At 41.2% G+C, this 22,408-nt stretch overlaps 1 protein-coding gene across 1 annotated transcript in view; it reads right to left on the bottom strand.

Annotated features, from left to right (window-relative positions):
* Nucleotides 1–723: 723 nt before the first annotated feature.
* jam3b (junctional adhesion molecule 3b) overlaps nt 724–22,408 on the bottom strand; it is a 38,167-nt gene continuing 16,482 nt past the window's right edge. Inside the window, exons 2-9 of the mRNA XM_084941542.1 lie at nt 8,404–8,472; nt 8,194–8,307; nt 7,957–8,109; nt 7,212–7,414; nt 5,781–5,880; nt 5,527–5,656; nt 5,387–5,441; nt 724–4,523 (exon numbers count right to left, since the gene is read on the bottom strand). Coding sequence (XP_084797668.1) covers nt 4,488–4,523; nt 5,387–5,441; nt 5,527–5,656; nt 5,781–5,880; nt 7,212–7,414; nt 7,957–8,109; nt 8,194–8,307; nt 8,404–8,472 — 860 coding nt within the window. The 3' untranslated portion in view covers nt 724–4,487. The remainder of the gene's footprint in view (nt 4,524–5,386; nt 5,442–5,526; nt 5,657–5,780; nt 5,881–7,211; nt 7,415–7,956; nt 8,110–8,193; nt 8,308–8,403; nt 8,473–22,408) is intronic.

The raw sequence follows: 22,408 nt of genomic DNA on the forward strand, positions 1-22,408 counted from the left end.
TTTAATTTGCTTCAGTGGTCCTCGTTCATCATTTGACCCAAGTAAGATCTCTGCGTGTTTGCTAAGAATTTTGAAAGACTAACTTAACACCATAATTTGCTGGATGCTGACTATTACAGTAGAGTTACCAGTACAACTAACCACAGATGTGTTTCATCCTATTAACTGTTAGATGAGTAACACTGACTCACATGCTGCATGACTTTCAGAGCAGCGTTGTGTGCTTTGTTCAGTGAATGAACTGAGTGTGCTACATTTAATCATAATTTGAACACAGGGCTTGCTGCCTTCTTAAAAGTAGGTATTTTTTCATCCTTCTGCCTGATGATAAAGCCAGCACTGATTGATTTTACTGTGAAATAAATAAAAGTGTTCAGTAGCTGTGATGCAAAGGACGATATATTATCCTCTCCGGGCTCATTGATTTTAGTGCTCTTTATCCAGGAACCTGCTGCCAGTTGGCACAGTCACCAGAAAGGAACAAGAAGGCTTTTTGCAGTGTGGAAAGTGGAAATGGCTTAACTCCCACTAATAGATTATGGCTTTAGATCAACAAAGAGCAGTCGGTGGGATATTGGATGGACCAATAGGATTTCTGTGAACAGTGGGGGGACTATTGAATAGGCCAGGAGGATTGGAACAAGCAGTGAAATGACAAGACTGGCAGTGCAGATCTAGAATCCTCACTACACACACACCATAAATAGAAAAGACCAAAACACCTTTGTGATATCAGAAGTGAGTTTTATTAATCACAAATAGAGTGGTTCTAAAATGAACAAAAAATAACCCAAGCAGGCCCCAAAAAGACATTCTGCTGCGTGTACATTTGGATCAGAGGATCAGGTACGCTATATATCAGTCTTCCAGCAGAGCTGGATCACTGGAACGCAGCCATCCTTAAACTGAAAGACAGCACAGAGTAAACCTGCCAGTATAACCTCCACCATCACTGCCTGGAAACAGCCTGCAGACACACTCGCTCAGGACTCCCTGTCGAGTCAGTGCAGACCTGTGTACAGATGCGATACAAGACTTCTTTGCTGTTTGTGAGCTTAACTGTCCATGAACTCTGGATTATAAACTTCACTTACATCTTGCAGAGTCCCAGCTCCTTTATCATTGAATGGGTCAGCTCTTAATTTCATCTTCCTTTCTTGTAGATTGGTGCCGTTCTTAACGCTACACAAGGTTGGTGTTTCCTGACACCAACTGTGCCCCCTCGTTTTTGTATAGGGTAAATGTTTAAACCCGGGATGTCGGACTCATTTTACATCAGGGGTCACACTTTGGTCTTAAGTGGACCAGACTAGTAAAAATTCCCTTTCTGTAAATGTAAATAAGTGTAGCTGCACATTTAATCCCTGCAATATCTCAGTATACAAAAAAGAAGTGCAATTTCACCAGCACGTCTCAGTTTTACTACATGATAAAGAAATGCTGCTCTGTATAATAAAAACACATGCTAGCATGACTCTTCGGGCTTAAATTGTAAAAAAGCAAATGTGTAAAATGACAGAAAACGTTCTGGTTGCTCATTGACCAGACTGTTCTGGAGAGGAGCAAGTTTTTGTTAATTCACAAAAAATGTCCAGTTTTACTTACTTTACCATGGATACAGGCTTTTGTACTTGAGATAGTGGGGAAAAAAGCAGTAACTTTTCTGTCATTTATTTATTACTTTGATGCAGTATGAAAGACTGTGGGAGAGGTCTTCACCCCTAGGACAAGCTGCAAAATTTATGAAAATACATTTAAAAGTCCGAAATGTGTGAAAGATGTCCAGCGGGCCGGTCTTATGACCCTGAGTATGACACCCCTGGTTTAAACATAGTGTTGTGAAGACCTGAAACATTTCCCCGCCAGCACAGAGAAGAATAAATAACATACACAAAAACAAAAAGAAAAAAGTCAGTACTGACTAAATTGGTCTTTCAAATTTTCTTTAGGGATTTTATTTTGAAATACCAATCAGTGTTAGAAAACCTGGATAAAGACATAAACCAGAGCTCACAGAAACCGCCCTGCTGTGGGTTTCAATCTTATGTTTTTTTCTAATAGTGCTACATGTCTTTACTAAAAATAATTCCCACAATATAGAGGCACTATTATTTTTCACTTCAACGCATCTACAGCTCCAAATCTATGTAAAAAGCTATTTACAAATTTGCAGATATGTAGGGGAGTGGAGACTTTTGGTGTCATCATTCCTCTCAAACGCCGCGCTTGTGGTTAAAGAAAAGGAAAAACACGAAGCCGTGACTGCACGGCAGAAGCTAGAGGTGGGACCGTGCACGTGAAACCGCACTAGTCTGAAGCCTGAAGGCACTTAAGAGGAATGAACTATGCACAAATGACGAGGTGAAATGTCTGATTCTCACCACACTGTGCAACTGCAGCAGGACTCATTTGTGACCTTATTTGGGCTAATAGTACACTTCCACAGTGGAACACGTTAGATTTAGTGTTGATGTGCAAATGACCGGCAGATCGTCTCTACCACGACTGATAATTGGTTAACATTTGACCGCATTTCCTCTGTTGAAAACCTTGAGCACAGCTGAACAAGAGATTCTTCTTATCTGCATGAAGGTTACACGAATACTAACCGACATCAGCTGCCTTTAAAAGTCTGGTTAGAGAGCGAACACTGAGGGAGAGAACTGTTTGTTCTCAATGCTTTTAAAAAACTGCCTCAAGAAGCTCTTGCTCACGTGTTCTGAATGATATGATAAAATGTTACCCTCTTTCAGTCCTACAAATGGAAAGAGTTTCATATCGCCTCAAACGGGAGTTTTGAAAACATTTTTTCACTTTACATGATCTTGCGAAAGAGAAAAAAAACAAAAAAACCCAAAAAACACCAAATAGCTATTTACAATTAGTACAAGTGTTAACCCTCCAGACCCCCGACAGCCGAATCTCACTGTAACACTGCTGTCAGCTCAGTTCTGTTCACCATCAGCTTTGCTCAGAAAACCAAAAAGCTTCAACTGAAACCTGAAAGATTTATTTTTCTCTCCAATTAAAACATCCAGTCGCTAAACCCAGGAATAAACCAGATGCAGGTCTGTCGTCGTGTCACGTGTTTCGCTCTGTTCTCCACCCGGCTTCAAATCTTGCTGAAAGGTCTGAGACGCAGAGCTTTGAGCCTGAACAGGGTCTTTTATTCTGAATACTAAATCACTATGCTGAGTGACTGATAAGCGCAGAGTTACTCCTGGGACTCTTCTAAAATGTGCTTTTGCACATCTGGTGAAATCAAACACACAGTTGTGAGTAAGCCACTGGCTCCGGTGGCTGTGTCACACAGCTGGAACACAAAGCAGCTGTGCCATGTGTAGAAGTTAACTCTGTAAAAAACGTTGTTCCAGCATGTGGTCTACCTCATGTTGTTGGGACTTTCAGTACCAGCTGAAGATTTAGTAGTTTAAATAACCCGCTAACAGCTTTGTCTTGCTTATCAGCAGAAACTATTTTAAATACCATTTACTTTGTCAACAGTCCACAGTCATTCTTGTCTATCTTATATCGGGGTCTGGAAGGTTAACATACAAACCCTGTATTAATATTACTATGATTAATATAGTGAAGAAATCTACATATGTATGACAGCTAAACTCGACAGCAACTTCAATATATACAAGATTAACAGCAAGCAGAGAAGGACACTTAAAATCAAGAAAACGCAGCACTGATCGTGTACAGTGTTTCACAGCATTTGACTGGCACTCTTCGAAGCATCTTACTAAGACTATCTACAAACATCAACATGGAAGTCTGTCATGACACAAGCTGGACAATCCCAGCCGACAAATTCAATATGTAAGACCGCCGATATGCTACTACGAGCCAATTTTCACTTGTTTCTTTCATCTTCAAAGGTGTAAATGCTTACATCTTTATGCAAAGGGGTTTGTGTTACATCATCTCTTTTAATCCCACCCCCAAAAACAAAAAAACCAAAACATGTTAGTCATTTACAAATACTTAAAAAAGTAAACCTTTATATATAGGCATTTTAAAATATATTCCATCAAAAATAGTCTGACAAATTTTAACAGTAGAAAAGAAATGTTATAGAAATGACAAAAGGTTTGAAACTGAATGCTGCCAGCAGACAGAGCTGTCATGATAGACTGACTGTTCTACTGGACACAACAAACACGTGACTCCTGCTCGCCGCCTGCTTTAGAGTTTAAAACCATGCAATCACTGTAACTGAAGAACGCCAGAATTTAGCAAAAGAACTCGGTTGAAGATAATAAAGTTAAATGAATCTCAGTCCCTATGCGCATACTATTTTTTTTTTTTTTACACATTATTGTCATATGAAATCCCACCACATTTGGCAAGCTTGTGTAATTGGATTTCAGGCATGCTGAGAGCTCGGTGCACGAACTGCGGCAGCTCCGTGGTCGGACAGTGTGGAGGGCAGACCCGTGTGTCACAGCTTTCACTCAGCACAACAGCCCCCGTCGTCTTTTTCAGATCACAAACGATGACTTGTGTCGGAAATCCCCCTGCAGACAACGCACAGGAAACAACTCATCGTTATTACATTATCACACGGCGCCAGAGCGCCATTCTTTCCACGCTATGTCTATTTGGCACAGATCTTAATGTCCAGGCTTTCTGTAAGTTCGCTTAACAGTTGAGATTTTCTGGACTTTTTTAGTGCTGCATAAAAACAACATTCTGCCAGCTGAGGGGAATTTAAGTGAGACAGGTGTCGGAAAACAAACTCTTTTAGTCGACTACGACATCAGCACTGCCTGCCGTGAAATGATGGCTCTCATTGTTTCCAGCAGACTCACGTGTTCAGTGTTGCTGAGCCGATACCTCATACAGAGTCTGAATTTAACTTTGCAAAGGTTCTTCAAAAAGTAATATGATGAGGGGCAGAGAGGGAGAGAGGCCCTGTTTTCTCTGTTACAGGCAGCAACACGATGCTAAATATTTGGGTAGCTGTTGCTTTCAGACCTGTGCAGACCTGGAGACTAAATACAGCAGCGTAATCACTGCTGTCAGCATGCAGCACGCTGTAGTTACAGTTACAGACGAGTCCTTCAAATGAAAGCTTTGAGAAAGCATACCAAGTAGTAATACTTTCATTTCTTTTCTCCAATCTTTGAATTTAATTGAATTCTGTTTTCATAATGAATTAGTGACAGAAACAAAGTTTGTCTTTGGACACTTTTTTACTCATTTTCTGTCCGGTCCTTGTACCTGATCACTTTTATTGATACATGAATCATTCAATCATAAATATTAGCACCTAACTGGAGCAGTATAACAGACTGCATTTTCACTTTTTTTGCAATTGACGTTTAGCAACAAAATGCCTAAAAATACAAACGGCCACACAGCCAGACTATCTACTAACCTCATCCTCCGTCCTGACGTAGTCCACTCCATCTCCTTTAGCTGGAACTTTGTAACTAAAACACACAAAGCACATCCGGTTTTTGGGCGACATGTGGAAGTGGTGCTGGTTACAGTTACATTAGTAGTCTGGAATCTTACTTGTTCCCCGTCTGCTGTTGGCTGGAGAAGTAGCCTTGTTTGTAAGCACAGCAGATGCCCACCGTTATACATAAGAGCACAACGACCACCACCAGCACTCCCAGGATGATCCCCACTATGTCAATATCATCTGTGGAGTTCAAATGCGAGTAAAAACTTAAACACTGACGTTTGGATTCCTTTCAACAAATCTAGTACTATCTGCATTCAATAAACACAACAGATTTATTTCCAAAGGAAACATGCATACTTACACACTTCCATCTTCTGGGGTGCACACTGAGTGTGCCCTGCATCGTTCTTCGCTCGACAATAGTACTCGCCTGCGTCTTCTTTCCTGACTGAAATGAACTTCTGTGTGAGACAAAAGACAAACCTCTGCTTAATGCAAACTCCCCAAGTGAAGCTCAGTCTTTTTTTATGCAGACGTTTTACAACATCCTGAATTATTCTAATTAATATAATAGATAAATATAGGTGAGTGGAACTACGCACAGGCAGCTGTTATAGAGGGAAAGAACTGTAGTGACCGTTACTGTGAGCAGAGGGGACAGACAGGTAGAGATTTGCATTGTGCAAATACAGAGACAGTGCCATGAGCATGTGAAGAGATGCAAGATAGGAAAATTAAACAGACTGCTGTCTGCTGCGCACTTTGGATTCAGCGAAGGACGGAGTTACAGCTACATCTTACACATATATATAAAATATTCACCCTGGTCATACAAGTGAAACTTTACATTTAAAAATGACTGGGCTTCTTTTGGATGACATTCAGACTATCATCAGTGTGTGGTAACTGCACGGACATTCATGCTCCTTAAGTAATTCTAAACATTACACATTAAAATGATCAAATAAATGTAAACACACTGATATCAGTGATTTCAAAGTGAACTGTAAAGTAAAATAAAAGCATCTGTTGAGTTTGTGCCCACCTCTCACACACACTTATAACGGTAAGAATAATTCTCAGACAAATTGTCATCTTCATACAGTTACCGTCACCTATTTTCCAAGTGTTAAAAAAGCCTGAACGTCAAAGTACAGGTGTTAACATTGCAGTTGGATTAGGTGTCTAAATACGTCGAGAGTGCAGGAAATGATCACGATGACATGATCCAAACATTAAAAATCAAACTTGGACTGAATTTAAATACAACTGTTTAAGAGATTAAGGTATTTTAACCTGTAAATATTAGTAGAGTTTTACAAAGAGTTTCATTTCCAGCTTTTTAAAGAGAATAAAGCTGACACTCCCCTTCTAAACTATTTCACCAGTTCCAATCTCTGCATCAGTTGGCTGCCATTCCTCTCCCATGTGGAAATAGCAAAGGAGTGATTACTGTGTTTACCGGGAGCACTCTAAAAATAACGAGATAAGAACAGTAGAAAAAAACATTCCTTAAACCTCCTTAGTTTACAGCACTGTCGTCCAGTACGTTCACTTAAAGACAAACGGTGAGCGTGTGTCACATCTTCGCTGTGCTGTAAAGCAAGAGAGAATAGAGGAATGTGCAAACGAGGACAGCAGATTCCCCTCATGGCTCAAGCCCTCTCACGCCATCAACTGTCTCCCCAAAATATCTGCCTCCACCCCTGGGCGTCAGGCCACCGTCCCTGCTGCCCCGCCCTTGGCGCTCATATCTGCCCTTGTCCGAGCACACGCACACACGAGTACTAACCAGAGTTCCTGTTTCTGTACTGAGCGTGTATGAGGAGTTGAAGAACTTGACACTGGTCTTTGGGTCATCGGGGATCTCCTCCATGTTCTTGAACCACTGGTACTGAGACTTGGGGAAGCCCTCCTCCTCCACACAGCTCAGCTCAGCCGACTTCCCCAAAGGCACCGATTTCGGGACGCTGCACTTTGGCACAACCGGCTTCACTGTGGGGAAACAGAACATACGATGACTGTCGCTGTAGCGAGTGTTTGCACAGATGGGCTTTTCTGCTCTGTAAACAACGGGGAGAAATAAACCAACACAATCGACATGACGCTGCTGGCTTTATGACTCTGAAGGTTAATGTCACCCTGACCCTGATGTTTGACTGGACTGCCAGGATTGACAGGGAGTGGACGGGAACGTGATTTTCGCTCCATGCCAGAAAACGCCATCAAAACACGCGGCGCTTGCTTTCTTTAGCACTGCAATTCCGAGCAGATGCAGTTTCAGAGGTTTCCTTTTATAACCTAGAACACGCCTTTGCAGCTGGGCAGGTCTGGTCACAACGCATCCTCACATGTATGCCAAAGGGTTGGTGCAACCTACAACACGGTTTCATCTTACAGCATCCGACGTGCGAATCGTTGAGCGAGGTCTGTCCTTTTGAGGGCGCAATAATGACTTGCTTTCTGTGTTTAGAAGCATTTTCTGTCAGTTATCAGTAAGAGAGAGAGTAATCAGTGGCACAAGCAGGTTTAAGTACCTCTTACAACCAGGTCAATCAGAATCTCATCAAAGGCCTTTTGGTCTTCTGCAGCAGTGACCTCACATCGATACTTGGCTGTGTCTGATCTCGTGGCGTTGGTTATCAGTAACGTGGCAGGTTCTCTGATCACTGCTCTGTTCTCAAGGTCACCTGCCAGAATAAAAACACAGCAAAGGTGAATATTTGAAAATATGTAACATATAGAAACTATACACAGACTACTTCATGTATTACCATAGATCTTCTTGTCAAAGTAGACATAGCTTGGCCCCCCGCTTGTTATCTTCTTCCATTCAATTCTGGGATTGATTGTGGAAATAGACTCAATCACACATGATAGCTCAACTTCTGTAAGCAGAGAAACAGGAAGTGATACGAGGACATTAATTCAAGATCAATGACTGGTTTGTATTTTTTTGAGGGTCGTCAGTCTCGAGCTCTTACTGTCAAACTCATTTGTCCACGGTGAGGCATTATTTGTCTTCAGCACGACTGCCAACACGCTCAGGTAGCCTGCAAAGCAAGATGAAGAAGGCAACATAACTCTCCAGACTCTCATGATACAATACCAGCTGATGCTGGGCTTGTTTTTAACACTCCACTCATCTTAAATTTCACTGACACAATAAAAGGGAACTTAAATGTCAATTCCTACAAAACTGTGATGATCTAAACATAGAGGCGCTATTTGCCCTCGTTCTGTTAATATCTTCCCTTTTTAGTTGTATTGGTTAAACAACTGTGTGTGTGTGTGTGGGTGCTGTTTCTATGCACAGTGTGGGGAGGCATGTGCCCTTTTCAGGGCAACCTCACCAAACCAGTAGGTCAACAGCTTGCTGAGCCCTACTCTCTCCCTCCATCCATGCTTCTACCTTCCCCTTCCTCTCTCTCTGAGCCCGATGTTGCCAGTGTTGGACTAAAAGTGTAAACAATGGGCCATGGATGAATCATCTCGACAGCCTTTGTGTGAATTAATTTGCTGACCAAAGTCATTTCCATGTCAAAGTTAACTTACCAGCCTGCTCATCAACACAATGATGGCCTGGCTCATGGATGCAGAGTCACCAATAATCTATTTTTACTAAATTTGTTTATTGAACAAACACTATCGAGATGCTGCAATCATATCTAGTACTCTGGCGCACAGTAAACAGGCTACATAGAGTCCAGACATACAGTTGTGGTTATACAGTCTCATAGGCATGAATCCTGGTAATTTGGGCTTTTAATGATTTCTTTGAATTGTTCTGTTTTCTTCCAGGATGGAATGATTATACAGCTTTAATGGCTTTAAAAAATAAGATTTGGTTGCACAGGTTTGAATTTATTTTGGATTTTCTCAAATATACAGAATGGCCAAAGTATACATATACAGAGGCTCAAATATAGGCCTACATCCCTACTAATATTTTGTTAAATGTCCCTCAGTATGTTGTAGCTTTTTTCTGGCCTAATTCTAGCTGGATATTTGGTCACTCTTCTTCGGCAGAATTGGTAGCACTCATTTAAATTGGTTGGTTTTCTGGTACGGACCTGGCTTTTAAGCGTAGTCCAGGCATTCTGGAAACTTAATGTTATCCATTCCAAAAGCAGTTTTGGGATTACTGTACAGCTGGAAGTCCCAGCTGTCACCAAGTTTCACCGGCACAAAACAGTCCCAAGGTATGATGCACAGTGTTGCTAGGTTTGAAATCCTCATCTTTATGGAGGATGTGGCTCAGCTCATAGAGTGGGTCATTTACTAGTCGGAAGGGCGATGGATTGATCGTTATATAAAAGTGCTTAGGTATAGATCAAAGTACTGTAAAAATGTGTGTGTGATTGGCTAAGTAGTAGTAGAAAGTGCTTCGAGTGTGCAAACGTACATTGAAAGGTGCAACGTTACAACTTTATTAGACCACTTTTCACAAAAAACAAATATTTTACAAATCTGTTAAAAACTTGTGGAAAACTAAAAATGACTGCACTAACATGTTTTTCTACACAAATTTGAGCCGTCACGCATGACTTCTCTGATAAGTCTGAAATCAAGATAACAATATTTAGACTTACTGCTTGTCTATTACAGCACGGTGAGGAAGCCAAATGCAGCTCCTGCTATTCTTTAAAGCCTTTCCCCAGTCTCTCTACCCAATCCCCTGTTTAAAGTATTTTTAAACCCACACCTAAAAGTTGCAGAAAATATTTACAGTTGGTGCAGTCTGTTACTAATTAGTGGTGGAAAGGGTGTTGGGCCTCTCAATCAAAGAAACCTGCTCAAACAGGGATAACGTGACCTCCACCAGCTGTCATCTGGATGCACAGCATTGTGTAGGGTCACCTGCTAAAGCAGACAGGATAAGCTGATTAGCCCACAGTCTTCCCGGAGATCATAACAAGACGACAGCTTGTTTTTAGCTGCTGACTGTTATAAAACCTTGTCAAAAAAACGGTTGCACCCATGTGTGACAATAAGCTTAATTCTAGGAGTCACGTTTTGTGCACCAGGCTCACACTGAGGCTAAATATGGCTATTTTAGCATCGAGTACCATTATAGGCTACTAATTTTGCATAGCCAGGCTACGCTCATCATATGAAATTTTACACAAAAACCAGGATGATAACAGACGGTTCTTTAATTAGAAAACACTGTTTCAAATACTCCTTCACTCACATATTTGAACTGCTAAGAAGGTCAACAGCAAGACTTTGAATTCAGCTTCAGGGTGCTGCTTTACAACTTACCCTGACCTCTTGGTGGCAAAGGAAGGGAAAAATAAAGCAGAAAGGATGTCAAATGCATGCAGACTCACATTCGAAGCTATTTGAAGGCAAATGTTCAGCAGTACAACGGCGCTCTGGACTGTAATAAATATTAAATAAATACAGAGACATATTTGATTTTTTTGCTTGTGTTACACAGCAACACAGAAGGAAAAGTTTGGTCCCAAGTGGGACAGAGTTGTCTTCACAACACCAAATGAAAAAAAGTTTCCTACAGCTCCAGAAAGTGTGACTGAGAACTTCAACAAAGAGCAGCACAAGAGCAGAATTAGAGTATGCACTTTTTCACAGAAATGTGGTAATCCAGTGAAAGCATGTCGCCTCTTTAACTTGTACTCTACCGCGCTGCGTGCATAAAAAGGCTGTGTGCAGAGCAGAAATGCTTTCCAGCCTCCACAGTTACTGAGGGCTCCTCGTACCCGAGCTCGGCTCTTGTCATTTCATTTGATGAAGAATCACTGAAGGGTAATCTTTGCTTTACATGTGCAGTGCAACGATGACTGAATCCACAGCTTCTTCATTCATGCATGCACTATATTTACTGACAAAAGTTTGTACATGTGATGCTTAATTCTGGTTTTAAATTTCAACTGCACTGCATACTGCATAACCTAATACTGAATCCAAGCATGCGAGAATGGCAAGAGTCCAAAATCTCTGACGATGGTGCGTTGTAATAAAACCAGAAGTTCTTTGTGAATGATTAAAATTAAGTTATTTAGTTCTACGACTTTCCATTAAACACAGCATTCAGTTTCATCTACAGTTAGAAAGAGGCAATGAAGTCCCCTCCATTCCCTGACCTCCTCCTTATTTCAGACAGTATTAGTGCAGATTAGGTTCCTAAGTGAGCTTGACGTAGAGATAAAAAGCTTGAGAGGTCTTCTGTGGAAACAGCTGTCCAAGAATGCATATTAAACCCCCACTCAAACAGGCTGGCCTCTAATATAACGTAGGGTAGAGACCCTCCAATAATACAGATAGACCCCCTATGAGCAACCAAACTGCTTCCTATCAGCAAGAACATCACAGGTTTTGACCCCAGAATAAAATAAAAGCCGATCAGTCCAACAACTGCTTTCTATCCTTTCAGCAAAGACTGCATCTTTCCCGGCTCTGTAACAGCGAGCCACAGCTGGACTGGCTAGCAAAGTATCAGGAACTGCTGACTGGGTGTTATGAGAGCGGTGTTTCCCATCTCTGCTCCAGCCTGTCTGACACATCCTTCCCTGATCATGCCAAACTCATCCTGTCTGTGTTCTGCCATCCCTGAATAGCCTCTCAGGTCTTCTTCTGCTCTCCTGCATCAATAAAGCCAGTGATAATTAGAGGTTCAGGTCATCATCATGAAAATGGGACGCAACTCTTACTCTATGTGTTATAGCTAAGCAGTGCGTGACCGGGTCCGGGCGTAAGCTGGGTGTCATGCAGGTGCTCAGTGACCTACATATGCAATTATTTTCTTTTTTGCTTCTTGGTTGGACACAGCTGTGAGAGATCAGGGAATCTGCAAATCTGCATCAAAGTTTTTTTTTCTTTTAATCTTCCTTGCTGCCTCCATGATGGGTGGAGGGTTTTCTCTATAATCTTGGTGTAAAGCCCTCATAAACCCCACCCCAGGTTTTACATCACTGAATAATACAATAGGCACAGAGGAGTTGGTTATTCCTTGATAAAAAAAACCCCCCTCCATTCTTTCAGTGGTTTCCCCTGGGACGCCGCGCTTGTTTCCTGTACCGCTGCTCTGTAAATCCGGCGAGATGAGGCCGGTATCATAAATAGAAAGATTCAATTAGGCAACCGGTGATATTCCCCGTGGAACATCTCTACCTCGTGCCCTTGGAGAATATTCCCACACCCTTTGGAAGCTCAAACATCAAAGAACGCACACCCAGTTTTGTATACTATCAACAGTTGCTGTTTGGAAAGTCTTCACCTGCTTGAGTTGCACTGATCCTCTCAGCCAACTCTGACTGTCTACAAGCAAACGGGACACCCAAGAAGCTTTTAATATGTTATATGGAATCTTTAACAGAAAAGAAGGACCCTCCTCCTCCTTTCACAGCCCGTCACCAACCACTGACTTCTCCAAGGCTGTATGATAAGCATTACTAACATTACTATAGTGTCACACATTTTCTGTTCTGCTTTAAAGACACCAAAGACTAGCTTTACAGCCTTTCACAGACGCAGGATGAGCACGTGCATTCAAACACGTGTAGAAGCACAGAATGGTTAAAAGAACATACATCAAATGCCGCATAGCTACTGTTACATGAACAACATGACCTACATACCGCTAATAGGTGTTTAGCATCTTGATTCCAATTTAAACATAGGTAAACAAGCTAACCAATGAAGTAAACAACAACATCACTACTGAAGAGTACGAGTGTGCGGTGGTGGAGAAATGAAGCATGTAAGTGACACGAGAACCAAACTCCTGTTCCCACAGTGTCCCCTCACAGCGACACTGCCTTTTAATTTGCAGGCCTTTTGACGTTTTAACCAAATCTTAACACTGTTTACATCTTTGGCAAAGACATCTTTGCCTTTTTTTCCCCTTTTTTGTCATGAAACTTTTTTTCTTGAATTGGATCAGCACAAATAAACCTTTTTAAAATAATTTCTAAAATAACAGAAATTACTTTATCATAATAAAGTCACGCACCAAGTGATGCTCCTTATGGCTCGGTCACGCTAGATTAAAAAGATGACTGCAACCTCCTGTTGACTAAGAAAAACTGATTGTTGTCTGGTGATTGCATTGATTTTTATTCATATTTGGTGGCTGATTTCAAGTAGTTGAAGTGATTAACTCAACCACTGGGCGACCACTTGATTGCAGGCTGACTGCACAGGTCGCCTGGTGGGAGGTATCAAGTCTCCTAACGATCGCGCTTGAAGATTGGTGAAATTTTGCAAACAGCTGCAGTCTCCTAATTTTTAAAAGAAGACAGACTGCCAGTACATTGCAATCAATCTGAGTCAGGCTATGCTGATGAGCATAAGTTGTCTGCAATGCATCTCTTTGCAGTAAAGGATTTATATTCCAATATAAAAGCAAGGCTGACATTTTGCGGTTACGTTGCCGTCCTGCAACTAGTCAATTATTTTTCTCTCAGAGCTTCACATCTTTGAGGCTTCACATCTTTGAGGCTCTGGCTGGACACTGAACTTTAGTAGTTAACGTAAATTTCTGTTTAATGTGAATTTGTGTGTGAGCATAAAGAGCAACAGACTTGTAACATGAAGCATTTTGCAGATTTCCTATTTCTAGACAGGCTGTACATGTTTGCCAACTTGTTTTATTTCTGTTTTATGACACATTAACGTTGCTTTAACTGACTGAGCGTGACAGACCTCCTCCCTTGGCAACAAGTTATTGCACATGGTCTAGTTTTGCCTAATGTGACTGTAGCATTAGAGAGCCAAATAAAGACATGCCCTTCACAATTAACACCTTGCAAAGACAGTTCTGATTCTGGTTTTACTGAAGCATCACTTTAAGGAGTTTCTGTTGGAATTTCTTTGCAGAAAGCGCCCAGTAACCCAGTTTATATCTCATACAAACTGGGTTACTGGTTTTGGCACATGACCGGCACATTTGTGGTCAGTGTGCATAAAAGTTCAACGTAAGCTCCGAGCAGGATCAGGTCAAACCAGGGAAGAGTGACATTTTTAAAGTGTTGAAAGGAATAAAACATAAAACCACACCATGACATTTAGAGGACTGAGTTATACCGATCTCACCATAAGGGACAACTTACTACTAAAAGTAAAACAAACACAATACATACTATAGTCTGTAGTCACAGATTTGTGTTATTTTGCACCTTTACATTGTTATTTGTTATACAACTTCTATATCGTACCCAGTAGTTCTATGAGAGTTACAAAACTGTAAACAGTAATATTTCTCTTTAAGCTATGGACTGAGACACTGGTGCCCTGACAGAAAGTAAGCACCAAGCTGAACAGTGTATTGCTGAATCTCTCTCATGTTGTGCATACTCTGCCCTGAGGAGATGCTAATTTCCATTTGATAAAAGTCTATGATTTCAGCTGGGACACAAAGCCTGACAAATTAATTCATAAGAGCATCGCATATTACCGTAAGCTTCTTTCTCAGAGATGATTACAGCTCGATCCTAGACAAAGCATGCTCTGGTGCTCCAGTTCCCATAGCAATATTGCTGATATTTCCATAGTAACTGGATTCTGTTTCTGTCTTAGTCGCTGTCTCCCTCCCACCACCGACTGATGACCAGTGCTTGACAGGATCCCACCTGTTTTGGTAGCTGTGGGAGAAAGTGACTAAACAGATCTCAGAAACTTTCTTACAAGGGAAAGGTTTTAGGGCTGCTGGCACGAACCATGACCCCAGGTTGTATTGTCACAGCTGTGGCCATCCAACGGGGCTGGTGTGCCACATAAACCTTATCCCCAGCCACTGGTGTCTATGTGTGCTGTGAGCTCTGAAAAAACATGTGGACATTATAGAGGAATAACTCCTAAAATGTTGCATCGCTGTGTAATCTCATTGTTCGATCATTTGGGAAAATCAGTTTCTATTGACTGGAGAGAACCTAATTCTTTCAACAATCCTTCACTGACTGTGAAACTGACAGGACATACAACAATGCGATACGACACGCGGCCTGTTTTTCTCCTGCCGAGCTTGTAATTTACATCAATATTCACTTAATCTACTGTATTACTGTGAGAGTTGTCTATGTGTGCTATACAGTCCTGTGTAAAACTAAGTACACCCAATAATTCAATAGCTTGTTGAACACCTTTGGGAGCAATAATTTGAAGTAATCATTTTCATTATGATGACGTGTCCATGGTGTACCCTGCCTCTCGCACTAACACAGCTGGGATAGGCTGCAGTCCCCCCCACGACCCTGAAAAGCATAAGGGAAAGAGAATGGATGGATGGATGGATTTTCAGTATGACTTTATCAGTCTCTCAGTGGGAATTTTGGTCCACCGTTCTTCAGTTCTTTGAGGTTTGTGACCATTTGTTTATGTTTATATCTCATGGTCTCAGAATTTCAGTCAGGTTCCGGTTCGGACTGTGATTCGACCACTGCAACATGTTGATTCTTCTGATTTACAGCAATTCTGCTGTAGATTAGCTGGTTTGGTTCGGACCATTGTTCTGTTGCGTGACCTAATTTCAACCAGGCTTTAGCTGTTGGACAGATGGCCTCATGTTTCACTCTAGAATACTTTGCTATACAGACAAGTTCATGGTGACTGGGAGGCACCCATGTCCCATCATCAGCCTCTCCCTCCTGTGTGTTGAGGATCTCGTGAGAATTAATGGATTTACGAATGCAAAAAAATACCATCAGATTTTGATCTATAATACCATGTGGAAGTGTCTGATTGAAAATGATCCTAAACACACCACCAGTAAAATCATACATGGACAGAAAAACACACAGTGGAACGTGATCAGTCATGGACTGGCCTCCCCAGAGCCCAGACCACTCTGTGGATCCACTCTGTGACAGACTGGATCACTAACTTTACGTTATGTAATGTTGTTTGGGTGATTTGATGTGCTTCTCGTAGGGTTCTGTGAAAAAAAACAAGGCAATTTAACAGACTGCTAGCAGGTAAGCTAAGATGCGCCCCAGCATAGTGGTTTACACAACCGCTCAATAACAGGAGCTCCTTAGTTTGATCCCAGAAAGAGACACAAATGTGACAGGAAGGAAAAATCTGACAAATCAAATATGTTTTCATCCCACTGTGGTGACCCATTATGATTAAGAGAGCTGCTCAAAGTAGTTTTAATTTCACATTTAAATGTGAAAGCTACAGCCAACAACTAACTTAGCTCTGTTAAACAATGAAATAGAATCTGCTCAGTAAATAACACTGAATACAATATTGCATTCATATAAACTCATCATTCTTCTTCATTATTTGTGCTAAGCTAGAATGTATTTTCACGTTTATCATATAGACATCCGAACAGTAAGAAACTAAGTTCCTTTACAGGACAGCACATAAATAGGCTGAACTGTTCCTTTAAGGTAAAGTCCTCTTCAGACTTTCCAGTATTTTGAATCAGCCCAGTTACAGTGGCTTGTACTGTGGCCAAGTGGCACTGAGCCTGCAGAATCATAATGTTCAGAGATGAAAGTGTCCAGGCCAAGAGTGTGTACAGAATGCTAAGCGGTCTGGACACAATCAGTTTTAATAAGCACAGGAGCAAACAGATGAAAGCAAAGAGCAGGAAGCGGAGGTGAGGGAGATGCATGCTTATCCATCTACGTTTGTGGGTATAGATAAAAAAAAAAAAAGTTAACTTAAAAGGGTCGTCCTTATTTCCTAAAACAATGCATTTAAATCAAATAAAGCCAGGAATCCTGACGGTTACACTAAGTCACCCTCTAGCCTGCTCATCCTGGACTAAGAGCGATGTTTCAGACAAGCTTTTTATTTCCACCAACTATTCGACCCCTGGTGAATAAACTCATTCTGTCTGACTAAAAGTTCAAATAGATTATATCTTTTCCAGGTGCACACAAACATGGTTTACTTTTCCCTACGAGGACTTGTATACTAATTTGTTCTGCATTTACATACGAGGCTGCTGCGAGCCATGGTCTACAAGTCCGACTAGGTCTCGTGTTGGTGAGCCCTCTGATCTAGGAGGGTCAAAGACTCGGCCTGAGCCAATGAGAGGACGAAGGGGGTGAGGAACGGGGAGGAACCGATGGTGTCACTGAATGCCTGGGAACCTGTCACTTTGTGTCAGTGTTAATGTCTACATCTGGCCTGCTCTCACTTTAACCTCAAGCTAAGTATGACTGGCTCACAGGACTGGACCAGAGTGGAGGAAAAGCAACTTTTTCTCCTCCACCTTACAGTGCCTTTCACTTGCCACTATGGCAGTCACTGCAATGAATGCTCCGCATTAAGGGATTCAAGAACAGTTTAGGAAACATGGACACATTTAAGACGACTCACATTATCCTCACATTACCACCCTTTAAGTCTCTTTCAACTTTTAATAGCTTTTAGAAGACTCGGGTCTCACCTTTCAGTCTCTCATAAGAGAATCCCACCTGGCAAAATTTGTATTTAAAACTTCCAAGCAATGCTTACATTTGAGTGAAATGTGAAAAAACATATTTTTTCCAGCCTTATAAAAAAAATCCTTGTAAAATCAGCGTTTTACATTCTGTTTTCATCATTTCTAAGTCCCTAAGAGCAGAGGCATGCAGTGACTTTTACACAAAAGCAAGCAGAGACCCCTCCCAGACCCCTTCCTCTATTTAAGACACGTCACGTCTATTTAAAACACACTGTTTTGTGCTGCCTGTTTTTTATTCTTTTAAATATGCTGACAGTCTCCTGCACCTTGCTGAACTGTACATGGATGTCTTTCTGTTTTTGCACTTCTTCTTTGTTTAAGAACTGTAAAATATTAATACTTAGTCCTTTTTCATCACGGTTACACGGTACGTACATTTATGTGGGACTATACCACCAAAATATGAGATGTGCACTCCAGATTTTAGAGCTCTTTGTGAGCTCAACAGTTTTCGATAGAACTTGCGAATGCTGAATCTAAAACTTTCAACTTTTAAAAAAACATCTAGGTGTAATAGGACGTCTCAGAAATGGTCTTCTTAGACAGTTATGTTCCAGCAGAACTGCGAAAGACGTCAAATCAGTGCAAAATGGTTTGCTGGATTAGAAAGAAGCCTCTTACATCATGTCCTCTAAACAATCTGATAACACGCCTTTTCAGTTTTCAAGGCTACTGAGAAGTCTACCAAATTGTCTTCTCAGCAACTTTTTGCTGGACCCATCTTGGGCTACATTGGATCAAATCTCATGGATTAAGCACGGCCCAATTTTCAGTGACTATTTTTGGACTAAATAAAGGCCACGACTGACTGACCACATTAAGCCGAGAAAACAACATCCATGGACGTCTGGTGCTTGGGGGAACTTAACTTTATCCGTTTCCTATGCAGCCCTTTTGTTCCCATTAAAAACAGGATTTTTAGCCAGTGTGTCTATGATTTAACCTTCCTGATAAATTACAGGAAAATATAAGCTGACACAAAGGTACTGACTACAGCACTGTACTTATTTCTCTCCTTTAAAGATATAAATCAGTCGTATAGAAAATGTCAAGATATATAACAGACTCATGATTCTGTAGAATAACCTGTCTAATGACTCATAATATTGTGTGTGTGTGTGTGTGTGTGTGTGTGTGTACATATCGAAACCGTGACACCAAAGTATTGAACCAAACCGTGAATTTTGTGTAGCGTTGCACCCCTAATATGCAATATATATATGTATTTATTAGGGGTGCAACAATACTCGTATCGATATTGAACCGTTCGATACAGTGCTTTCGGTTCGGTACGCATATGTATCGAACAATACAAAATGTTTTATTTATTTGATCAACTTTTCTTCTGACGATGCTGTCTGTGTTGAGCGCTCAGTGGATCTGCGTTCGACTACTCCGCCTAGGCTGCACTGTCGAGTGCAGATCCACTGAGCGCAGCGCAAGCTAGCAAGACAGAAGCTAAGCTCGTTGCAACATGGCAACTGCCTCAACGCTACCTGAAATTGAACCTCCCCCACCCTCATTCAGATCTGGCGTTTGGAACTATCTTGGTTTTCATGTGAAGCATGACCCTGATGGTAAGCGCGTCATGGACAAAAGTAAAACAGTATGTCGGATGTGCCACGCAATGCTCAATTGGTGGGAACTAGTGTGTTAGCGCAGTTAGCGCAGTTAGCTTGTTAACGTGTTGACGGCGTCCAGCCCCACGCACGGGGCGATCTGCGGTTAACGGAGATTTGCCGCGTTATGGCGTTAATGTCATTTTAACGAGATTAACGCTGACAGCACTAGTGGGAACACAACGAGTATGACTGCACATTTACTCCGACATCATCCTAGTGCAAAGACAAGTGGAAGCAGACAAAAACAACAGGCACGCATGCTACAAACTTTACCCGAGTCATTTAGACAGCCGTTAGCACAGGATTCTCCTTATGGGGACCTGATATGTTTAATATGCTGCTGAGAATATAGCCCAGAAGAAGCGTATAGTATAGCTTTTATTTTGGAAAGAGCCATTTCTCTGTAATAAACTCTCTTTTCCAAAGATGAGTGATTTCTCGATCAGATTTATTTTTTTATTATTATTTTGTTGTTTCAGCAACATTAAATTTAAAAACTGTACTTTTGAGTTAAAATATATATTTATAATTTTAATAAATGACAAATTAAAAAGGCATGAACATTTTTTTGTATCAAAGAAATATTGAACCGTGACACCAAAGTATCGAACCGAACCGTGAATGTTGTGTATTGTTGCACCCCTAATATATATGTATACACACACACACACACACACACACACACACACACACACACACACGTGTATATATATATATATGATATTATATGCTTATTATATGCTTTTATCTAATAATAGGTCTTTTGCTGAAGGAGTACTAATCACATGGATCTACTGTCTGAATACTGAAGCACATATAAATGCATAGTGTACTTTGCTATTAGTGTGCAAACACTCTTTAAACATGAGCCTTGTGTGCTGCCCAAGTTTATCTGGTCAACAAGGCATTTAGAAATGATTAATCCTCACTGAATGATCTCCAGTGATAAGTTTACTCATTCATTAAGTCATGTGAAACATCTTGGTACTAAGATAATCAGATGGCTGTTGTATAAAAATAGTCCAGTTGTTTGGTGTCACACAGCCTCTTCACATGGTCCCAGCGGCCCTGCATGCCAATGGAGACCTTTGTTTTGTACCACAGTTTGAGGCTCGAGGAGTGAATGAATGCCTAATTAATCAGAACAATGGTCAGTGGGTGCTGTGATGCCACAGCCATCAAACGCACACAATGTGGAAGTGCAGACCTAAATTCTCTGACTGAAAATCAAGTCGTAAGATCCTGATATGCCATCGATTTGTATCTGCGATGCAGAGTAATTCCATTGCTGCACTCTTTTCTGAAACACTCTGACCCTTCCTCTCGGTGCCTGAGCACAAAATATTAGCAATCCGACTGTGTCTATCACATTTGCAATAGGTTCGTTACAGTACTAGAATTTTAAACTTGATACTGATACGCAGGAAACTACTCGATACCTGATAACCACCATGGTGAAGACTTTGACCCCATCCTGCAACAACAGAATAGCGAAAAAGTCATATCTGGAAAAAGTTAACTTGTTAATTTTCCACAAATTTTCCCAAATATAAGTTATATTTAGCTAATATAGAGGTTTCATTTGCTTTACAAAGTAATTAGATCATTTCATTACAGATCATGAAGCTAAAATATATTTTAGAGCCAACAAATAACACAGTACCTAACATCTGAATAGCTTAATTATTGTAGAAGAAGAGCATTATGGAAACGTGTGGTACTACTTATACTAAAATAAGACGAACTGGTCACAGGCTGATTTTACATCAGCTGTGCTCTTCTGATCGGCCTGGTCTAATCTGGATTTCCCTCTTTATTTGCTCAGATCAGTTCTCCACACTCCAGGTGGATATCCAATCAATATTTCATACCACGACGCATTCAGCCCTTCAATAATTATTCATCTCTTATCTGACTACAGTCCACTAGCCTCTATATTAATGATAACAGATGGCTAACGTCGCTATCGGGCAATTGCTAAGGGGGTAAATGTTGCTAATATTAACAATTGCGCTAGCCAGGTTAACATTTATGATAACTGTTTAATACTTCAATGCTGTTGAAAGGGAAGCTTTCCTGATCTCTTGAAATTCCCCCAAAAGCGTTGCTCAGTTTGACACGGACCCCTTGCAGTATCCTGTCATGTCTGGCACCGTGGCGCTGGCAGGAAATCCCTGTGGCCATGGATGTGGGGGTGCCACTGATCAGGCATGGTGTTGTTTGTGCCCACGGATGTTTACCCGAGGATCTGGGGAGTTCAGGCCCTTTATTTCGCGGGCTTGTTTTTGGTCTGCAACAATGTTTAGACAGATATTACACGTCCTTTCTCCTTAGACTTCAGTGAGTTTTAATCGAGTTTCCAACAGAACATTACACTGTGATGACATAATCCATATTATCGACTTGAGCTGTGGTTTTCATATTTGGGCTAAATAGGTGTATATAATGTGCATTTCTTCATAGATTCTAAATGTTAACATAGAAATCTGTTAGTTTTAAAATGTTGACTGATGTCAGTGATGTCACAGGTGTCTTGGGCAACCTACAATGGTGAGCTATTCCTCAACAGAGTAAGAACAGGTTAGCATTCAAATGCCCAGACACTATTTATAGTAGCTGTCAGCAGCAACCACCAGCAGCCTGCTAATTAGTATCCCTCCCAGGTAGGAAGTGCACACAAGAGTTGCTCTGCCTGACTTTCACGGTCACTGAGAGAAACCTTGACCATGCTTCATGACGAAATAATTGGGTGCTCATTTTTCTAGCCTAGGTCAGCCTCTTGAGGGAGACAGTGACAACGCCTTGTCAAAACAGATTGAAGCACAAGGCCAAGAGGCTGAGCGGGCCTCCCCTGGCACAGCATCTCTGTTATGCGAGCAATCTGACATGCCACACATGTTGAACGTCCAGATGAATTGGGGAGCTCCATGGCGTCAGCTTAAA

This window comes from Perissodus microlepis, chromosome 10, assembly GCF_051167445.1.
Source record: "Perissodus microlepis isolate ML-2025 ecotype Zambia chromosome 10, ASM5116744v1, whole genome shotgun sequence".
In the NCBI taxonomy this organism is placed as follows: domain Eukaryota; kingdom Metazoa; phylum Chordata; class Actinopteri; order Cichliformes; family Cichlidae; genus Perissodus; species Perissodus microlepis.